Here is a 9,764-nt window from a genome sequence, read left to right as displayed (position 1 = left end):
GTCCGGAGGATCTGGAGGTTCTGGAGGGCACATAGGAGAAGGAACTTCAAGAGGAGGGTCTGTCGGTTCTGGCGGAGAGGGAGTTTTAAACGGCGGATCTGGCGGAGGGAAGGTTTCAAACAGAGGTTTTATCTGTTCCACCGGAAACAGATCTGGAGGTTCTGGCTTCGAGGATAGTACAGGAGGGCTCTTTGTCACTGAAACGCAAGCAGACTCTGAGACATTGGATCGACGAGTTCTCACCGGAGGCAACGACCTAGGCGTAGGAGAGGCAGAGGCAAGTGAAAGACTCGATCTTTGAGCTTTCAATAGTTCTTCACCTCTCCGAGAAACGCTTCGGGTCATCCTAGGTGGAGTCCCAACGAGGAGAAGCATAGCTTCTTAATGGGAGTTTCGGACGGAGGCGACGGCGGAGAAGACCTTGCAGTGTGAATCCATGGATATCGGGGGGAGACGACGGCGTCTTGGGTGGTGTGCCTGGATCTTTTGGACTTGGAAACTGAACTTATTGGTTACTATGTAGTAGTTTTATAGTGGTAGACTTGTGTTGATGGTAGATTTTTTATAATACGTTTTCTAAAAATCTTTGGCTGACTATTTTTCTTCCCGACACTTTTCTATGCAGAATTGCAGAGAAGAGCAAGATCAATGGGTTCCCAGCAGGGTTGTGCACAACCGTAGGCATAGGTGGGCATATAATAGGAGGTGGGGACGGCACCTTGTTGAGAAAGTATGGTCTTGCTGCAGATAACGTTCTAGACGCAGTAATCGTTAATGCAGATGGTAAATTACTTAACAGAGCTGCGATGGGAGAGGATTTGTTTTGGGCGATTAGAGGAGGCGGTGGAGGGACTTTTGGGGTAATTCTAGCATGGAAGGTCAAGCTTGTTCCCGTTCCTGAAACCCTAACCATGTTCACCGTTACTAAAACATTAGAACAAGACCCAGAAACCAAGATTCTTTCAAAGTGGCAAAGAATTGCCGACAAGCTCGTTGAAGAGCTCTTCTTACGAGTGATGTTCAGAGTTGCGGGGGACAAGACACTGACCTTAGAATACAAAGGTCAGTTTCTTGGCGAGAAAGGCACCTTGATGGAGGTTATGAAGAAGTATTTTCCGGAACTAGGGCTAACTCAAGAGGATTATATCGAAGTGAGCTGGATTGAATCCGTTCTTGCCAATGCTGGATTCCCAACAGATTCTCCTCTGGAAGTTTTGCTTGACCCCAAGTTGTCTCCGTATGTAAAAGTGTACTTCAAAGGAAAGTCAGATTTCGCTACAGAACCCATTCCGCCTTTTGGTCTCAAAGGAATGTTCAAGAAATTGGTTGAAGAAAACACATCCTCTATGTTTATGATTCCCTACGGTGGAATTATGGCAAAGATTCCTGAATCTGAGACCCCATTTGCGCATAGAAAGGGAACCATCTTAAAGATTCATTATGCCACGATCTCGACGTCAGAGGACGGCATAAGTTTAAACAAACGAACGAAATGGATCAGAGAAATGTACACTTACATGACACCATATGTCTCAAGCAATCCAAGGCTAGCATATGTGAATTATCGTGATCTAGACTTGGGAGCGAATACGAAAGACTCGAAAGCTAACTTCATAAAAGCACAAACGTGGGGAGCCCAGTACTTCAAGAACAATTTCAACAGACTGGTGAAAATTAAAACAAAGGTTGACCCAGAGAACTTCTTCAGGCACGAGCAGAGTATCCCATCGCTACCCTTCTCGAAGAGGCTAAGTTCATGGTAACGACAACAATGTCAAAAATATGAATGAATTAGGATAAACCCGCCCTAATACATGTATAAAATATTAATTGATTCTATACTGAAAAATAATGTTAATCTTTACTATTTGTTTTTGTTGTTCTTATTACAATCAAAGGTTTGATAAATTAATAAGAAATTTTTATTTTTTCCATTAATGTAATTATTTTACGTTCTCAATGTTTATTATACATTTATTATAAAAGTAAGTAAAATAAAATTACATTGGGTCTAAGGTGTACACAAAAAGAAGAAAGCAGATGGTTATAATCATCTATACTATTATAGTAGAATCTCTCGTATGATATTGACCTTAGTTTTGTTAGATATTTACAATGACATGCCTCTCATAAATTTTTGTTTAATATAATTAATTAATATTTCCTAAAACACTTTAACTCGATAAGAGAATATTCCTAAATAATGACTAATATAATAAATAGAATCAATTCAATACAATAAATAGAAAATCTCACACTTTCAAGTTTTACACATACAATATACACAAACACATTATATATTTCTTTTTATACTCATTTAAAATAGTAATAATGATTTATATACCATGGTATAATATAAATTTATAAGTTATAAAATAAAAGGTTTACAAAATAGACAAATCCCGCTTTCAAAGCGCAGATCAAAAATCTAGTTTCCCACTATTGAGTAAATACTAAAACATGAATTACCCTTGAATCACCTTTTGGTTGCACCATCCCCACTCGTTTTGGGTTCCATGAAGTTGTCGATAGGAGTCTGCTGAGTTGGATCCTGCAAGAAACAGCAAAAAAAAAAGAATGTGAGGAAAAAAACAACTTTAGAAACAATCTTGGAGCACTTAACATAAATCAAGGAAAGAATCATCCTTCCAATCAACATGGGCCAATGATTGAGTTCACATTGCCAACACCTTATTGACATCTACAAAAAATAATAGGACAAAAATCGGATAACACTTGTTTCACTAACAACTAAGTTTCTCACCTTTAGAGACATCCTTCCCAAGGTAATCTGATCCACCATCCTTGAGCTCAAGAGTAGATAGAAATGGAAGCTCCATTCGGAAACATAACTGTAACTTTGACACCTTTCATGTATGGACATCGACCTATACCGTCATCACATATATATCCAGCAATCATCATGAATATGAATTAAAATCAATCATTAAAAAATTTAGGTGAAGGATAAATAAAAACAAATCCGTCGCAAGAATCATATAAATGTTATCAAGACCATGATGGATGATCGACGATCCATCATCTTCTCACAGTATGTATCCACACTATCTAAAGCCTAAAGGACACAATGTTGGTGTGTTTTCCAATCTTTATTAAGTGCATATACATTTTCCAATCTTTATTCGACCCTTAGTAATGCAGTAATCTGTCGAATACTAAAGGTTGAGAAATTAACTCAACGTATCAAAGTCCACACTTTTGAAGATCTAAACAGTTGCAACTCACAGTATTAAAGTCCACCCTTTTCAAGATTTAAACGATTGCATTTTTTTTATTTATCACTTGACCTTTTGGCTTTGTCTTTTCCTTTTCAATCACTTTTCTTTTCTAGCTGAGGCTCATCTTGTTGAGATGCACTGACAATCTGGTTCCTCTTAGGCGTTTTGTCCAGAGAATAAACATCACATGATAAAGTTACAAAGTCAGTATCTTTACTAAATCCTTGAAACATGAAAATTATTGAAACCTTATAGAACGTTCAGACTTAAAGTCCTCCAAAAATGAAGCTTTAAAGATTGGTTACAATAAAGACTAAACACTTAATGACAATCTACAAAATTCCATAAAGATGCATAATTGTAAAGTATAAAAAAATATACTTTACAGAATATATGTAACCAATAAGATGGAACTTCTCACTCAGCTTTCTGGTGTGTCCCAGAAGAGTACGACATCAAACCATATCCAACACTCTGAACTTAACTGGAGAACGATCCTGGGCCACCAAATACTTGGCCACTACCAAAATTCAATCTTAAAGAAATCAAAACAGGTCTAAGAACAAACAATCCCAAACCACTACAGATAGATCTGGATGAAGAAGAAGAGAAGAACAAACCATTTGTGTCGAGGAACTGGAATCGTCTCTATCTAAGCATAATATGGAAATTGAAGGTTGTTAATCAATGGACATTGAAGGTTGTTAATCATCTCTGTAGCGATTGTGCGGTGCTATTTGAGCTCGGGAGAGACATTCCCGCTACAGACTTAGCCTTCTTCGCTGCGGATCCGCCGGAGAGTTAGATTTTAGGTGTGTTTAAGAAGAGAGGATGACGGTTCATGACGGAGAGGTAGGGAGATCAAGCCTTAGAAAGAGTGGATTTGGTGGAGTTACGTGAGGGAAGGAGGACACAGAAGCTGAAGCAGTCAAACATGCTTGATGCAGTTGATGCTTTTGTCCCGAGAGAAAAGAGAGACCAAATGTTTATATACTGAGAATGAATTTTTGGAGTAATCACGAATGATGAGGATGATATTCAAAGGAAGAATGCTTGCCAAGAAGGCTTGCCTTTTTATAGGTGTAGAAACACCGTCTCGAAGAGGGATACATAGCATTGAATAAGACTTTGTGCTTGATGTGCGTCAATGCAATTAAGAGTTTCTTAAAGGCAATGAATCAAGACATTTCGTAACGTCTCGGAGGATAAGAATAAAAGACGAAAAGACGAAACGACGAAATCAAAGTTTGACATAGAGCTTCTTCACGACGATTCGTCTCACTCACATTCAGAAACACCATTGTTGCGGGAAATAATCAGAGCTTGGAGGATACGACGAACCCTAGAGAAGGACGTCTCCATCTTGTGAAAAATTAAAAGCGACTAAAGAGACAGTTTTTAATGGGCCAAAATGTTTTCTTTGAGCCCATTAGAAATCACATATCCATATATATACGCTTAACGATTGAGGCCCATCAGATTTTCTCTAAAATGAAGTGATGCGTTTTGTGAAACATGACACGTGTCGACAACACATCAGTCGACTTTCTGACCTGGTACTGACGTGACGCGCCCAAAAGAAAAGAAACAGTATATATATATATATATATATAGATGTTCTGTTGCAACTAGCATAAAAGCATAAAATAAAGTAAAAGAAATCAAACAATTTTTCTTCTTATTTCTTCACTTTAGTCAATGCTCAATGGCTACTATATGTTATCCCTCATCTCTCCTCCTTTTTCTCTCTCTCTCTACTCTCTTAGAGTACATCTAATATTTTACCCCATATATTCATTCATCAAAGTTTTTATTGTTTAATCGGCATGTACGAAATGAATGCACAGATCCGATGGTGAGTTATTTAAAAGATGCATATTGAATATCTAAAGTGATTACAAGGAAAAAAACGATGAAATAGTAAAGAGGTGATGAATTTGGCAAGAACGATAAAGATGTCCCTTAGTTTTTATGCCGACTTCTGTATATTTGTGAATCCCCTTCTTTTCATCTAGGTCCTCTGTTTTTATAGCTAGACTCTTTCCTTTTCCTCTTTAAATCATCTCTTTGACTGCCTTCTAGTTAATTGGGCCAAGTTCTGTTTACTTGATGAACCTTGTTCGAGGAATATAGTGTTGGAAATCATACCAGTTTATAACAATTTATAAATCAACCTATGAATTTAGTTTGTCTAGAATTTCATGTCAATAATGAAAAAAATCTAGATCTTACAGTTTTGAATATACCTGGTTATTCGCAGCGGAAAAATGAATAAACCAAGTCGAGATTTCAAGCACTCCAAACGTTGTGCCTCTACCGGTATCCACACGCACACAAACTGGATCAGCACGGGATGCTAGTGCCGTCGAGATCGAATCTCAGAACTTGATAAACTCCTTTATCTCCTTAGGGTTTTATTTAGTCGGCCGTTTTTTGCATATATATCATCAAGTCACTTACGTGACCTTTTATAATTACATAACCTAAACACATTTAGGAAGTTAATGGGCTAAGCCCAAGTGATAATTATCACATCTTAACTCACGACCTTTCACATCACATGCATATATGTATACCACGTGTATATTATATATCATATATATAATATAAACAAACATATAAAATTCTAAATATTTATGATCCAATTTGCTTAGGTGTGTGACCCTGTAGGATCATATAGTATTAGTAATGAATTTTCAATTCATAAATTATAAGCGGTTTCTAGCAAAACATTATAACCACCTAATATTATACGACTGTCGAACATCGACGTTACGACTCTAACTAGAGTAAGTACAATAGATTTCAGGACATTCCCAACAATCTCCCACTTGTACATGAATCATTTATTCTCATAATCCCTTTGTCTTTATATCTCGATTTCAGCATAAGACAAGAACTAGTGTCATCCTTATTAAGCTAGATCACGTTTATCGAACTCTGATTTATACTGATGAAACAAATGACTGACATTCACCTCGTTTGAGCATGGCCATGCATTTCACAGTATTAAATCTTCGATAGGCCCAGAGATATTTATCTCTCGTTATATGGGAGGGACAAATCCCATATTGTTTCATCCTTGTTCCTTACAAACTTCATAGAACACCTAATCAATGCATTTATAATCACCAGTTACGACTGACGTTTGACAAGGTCAAAGTGAACTAATCCACAAGTAAAGAATCATGACGAACTCAGGTCTAAGGACTATACTCTATAGTCGTAATGAGAAACTCTTATGACACTCATATAGCAATGTTGTAGAGTTCTCATAGCGGGTCAGTCCGATCATGTGTTTTCTAACACATATCCATGTGATTGACTTCAATACCACATACTGAATGACTACATGAAACTTAGTCATCAATCACCTCACATACTAGTCACTCATGATTATTAATCTCATATACTAGGGACCTCAATAGTTTATAGCATCTTTCACTTATAGAGTTTCATGATCAAGTCACATACTTGATGACCTATAAGAATGATATAAATTATTTTGGGACATTTATTTAATTATCCAATAATCAAATAAATCTGAAACAATTTCATTTGTTTGAATACATAATCAAATGTATGTCAATATGAACATCATATCATAAACATAAAGCCTCCCACTAAAATCAAGATCACATCTTAAGATACTTAATACCCATGGCTGCAGTATGACTCTCATACTTAGGCCATGGAAGAGGCTTGGTCAATGGATCAACAACATTTGCATCCGTTGAGATTGTACTATGGTGCTTTGCTTGGAACTCTTCCAACCCATCACTCTCCATTAAGACAAAAGATGAAACCAACTCGTGATCGAAAATCACCTTTGTCATTTTAAAAAATTGGCATCGCTGTAACCACTTACAACAAGCTCATAAATTCCTCCATAAACCAAGAATTTATCCTTAGTATTTCTCAACTACTTGAGGATATTCTTGACTGTTGTCCAGTGACTTTCACCTGGATCAGATTGGTATCGACTCGTCATGCTCAAAGCACATGCAACATCTGGACGAGTATAGATCATGGCATACATAATAGATCCTTTAGCAGAAGCATATGAGATTTTACTCATGCGCTCTCGCTCATCCTGTGTCGAAGGACACTGAGTCTTGCTAAAAGTTATGCCGTGAGACATTGGCAAAAAGCCTTTCTTGGAGTCATGCATCTTGAATATATGTAAGACCTTATCGATATAAGTATCTTAACATAATCCAATAATCTTATTTAATCCATTTCTATAGATTCTTATTCTAAGGATATATGTAGCTTTTTCCATGTCTTTCATTAAGAAATAACCTCAAAGTATGTCATCTACATACAACACCAAGGAAAACTGCGGTCCCACTAGTCTTCTTGTAAACGCAAGGTTCTTCTTTATCTCTAATGAAATCAAACTCTTTGATTGCCTCATTAAAACGAAGATTCCAACTCCGAGATGCTTGCATCAAGCAATATATTGGAGCCAGGGCCCATCATAGCTTCCTCAAAGGACGTAGGTTCATCAGTCTCTATTATCAATAGATCATGATGATCCATCACCCAAACCTCATATCTATCAGGTTTGTGACGTGTCCTTTCGGACCTACGCACTTCAGGTTCCACAGGTGTAGATTCTACGATTCTTCGTAAATCTAATTGATCATCTTCCTAAGATGATGAAACCATCTCCTGTGTTTCTCAAACTTCTTCGAGTTGTACTTTACTCCCACTGTTCTTCTTAGAAAGAAATTCTCTCTCAAGAAAAACACCACTATGAGCAACAAACACGTTGTTCTCGGTGGGGTAGTAAAAGTAATAACCTTTGGTTTCTTTAGGACAACTAATGAAGTAGTATTCATAAGATTTAGGTCCAAGCTTATCAGTAAACATACATTTGACATAAGCATTAGAACCTCAAATTTTCAGAAAAGACAGATTTGGAACATTTCCAGTCCACATCTCATATGGTGTCTTCTTAACTGATTTTGATGGACATCTATTTACCGTAAACGCAGACGTTTCTAGAGCGTATCTCCAATAAGATGGTGGAAGATCTGTATGACTCATCATAGACTGAACCATATCCAATAAAGTTCAGATTTCTCCTTTCGGACACACCATTCCACTGTGGTGTTCCTGGAGGAGTGAGTTGTGAAACAATTCCTCTTTCTCTCAGATGATCATTAAATCCTTGACTCAAATATTCTCCACCTCGATCAGATCGAAGAGTTTTTATTTTCTTGTCAAGCTGATTTTGTACTTCATTCTGAAATTCTTTGAACTTTTCAAAAGATTCATACTTATGTTTCATTAGATAAACATAATCATATCTACTGAAGTCGTCAGTAAATGTAATGAAGTACTGATAGTTTTCTCTAGCATTTATATTCATTGGGCCGCATACATCAGTACGTACAAGTTCCAATAAGTCTTTGGCTCTTTCACTGTGTCCAGTAAAATGAGCCTTAGTCATTTTACCCAACAAACAAGATTCACATTTTTCATATGATTCATAATCGAATGAGCTCAAAAGTCCATCCCTATGAAGCTTTTGAATGTGTTTCTCATTTATGTGGCCCGAACGACAATGCCAAAGAAAAGTCTGATTCGTGTCATTAGACTTGAATCTTTTGGTACTAATATTATAGACATGCACACTTTGGTCTAGAATATAAAGTCCATTCTCCAATGGACCGCTACCATAAAAGATATCATTACGATCAAAAGAGCAACACTTGTTTTTGATCGAAAACTGAAATCCTTCCAAATCCAAACAAGGAATGGAAATAATATTCCTACTTATAGCAGGTACATAGTAGCAGTTCTTAAGTTATAAAACCAAGCCTGAAGGTAAAGACAAGTGAAATGTTCCCACGGCTAATGCAACAACTCTTGCTCCATTTCCCACTCGTAGGTCCACTTGCCCTTTCTCCAAAATTCTACTGTTGCTTAGGTCATTCATATTCGTACAAATATGAGCACCACAGCCGGTATCCAATACCCATGAAGTAGAACCAGAAGTAATAACATTTACTTCTATAACATAAATACCCCTAGACGATGTTTCAAAAGTCTTTTTCTTTTTCAGATCTTCCAAGTAGGGTTTAAACTCTTGTTTGAGAACAATTCTCGGGTTTCGATACCATTGGAGGAAATTTGATCCATTCAATTTGTCCTTCTTAAGGGCATATTGGAATGAAAATGGGTTGTGAGGAGTAACATTGCTGGAATAGAAGAATAGCAAATATTAATATGATGTTCAAGAATTAGAGAAATTTCAACAATTAAGAAAACTCATATTATATTCAAAACGTTTTCCTCAAATGAATATAATAATCCAAGATCCATATTTCACTAGAACCCGAGTGAGCTTTGGCTCATCACTCGAATGTTTAGCTATTTAGATAAGCAACCCTTTGCTAATTATATCCAATATAATTCTTGGTTGTCATACGACATCTAATGTCTTATCCAACCTATGTCTCTAAGCCCAAAACCGTTTTGATAGCCTAGTCAAGTAAACCAATCTTGTTTCACATG

General features: G+C 36.8%; 1 protein-coding gene and 1 long non-coding RNA gene across 3 annotated transcripts; one reads left to right on the top strand and one right to left on the bottom strand.

Moving 5' to 3' along the window:
* The first annotated feature begins 384 nt into the window (after window positions 1-384).
* On the top strand, window positions 385-1,763 carry LOC125590557 (berberine bridge enzyme-like 25). Its single transcript, XM_048764154.1, has 2 exons — window positions 385-428; window positions 626-1,763. The coding sequence occupies exons 1-2, from the start codon at window positions 385-387 to the stop codon at window positions 1,761-1,763; spliced, it is 1,182 nt and encodes a 393-aa protein (XP_048620111.1).
* Window positions 1,764-1,804: 41 nt separating this feature from the next.
* LOC111207537 lies at window positions 1,805-7,040 on the bottom strand. 2 transcript variants are annotated; one of them, XR_007326624.1, is made up of 5 exons: window positions 5,486-7,040; window positions 3,860-5,354; window positions 3,309-3,759; window positions 2,765-2,888; window positions 1,805-2,551 (listed from the first exon to the last, which is right to left on the bottom strand). It is a non-coding gene; the product is annotated as an uncharacterized LOC111207537 (long non-coding RNA). The 2 variants fall into 2 exon arrangements; XR_002659788.2 differs by having other exon boundaries at window positions 3,860-7,040.
* Window positions 7,041-9,764: the final 2,724 nt, after the last annotated feature.

The sequence above is a fragment of the Brassica napus genome, chromosome C7, assembly GCF_020379485.1.
Source record: "Brassica napus cultivar Da-Ae chromosome C7, Da-Ae, whole genome shotgun sequence".
NCBI classification, from domain to species: Eukaryota; Viridiplantae; Streptophyta; class Magnoliopsida; order Brassicales; family Brassicaceae; genus Brassica; species Brassica napus.
Note: the sequence above shows the minus strand (reverse complement) of the source record. Positions and strands in the feature narration are given on the sequence as shown.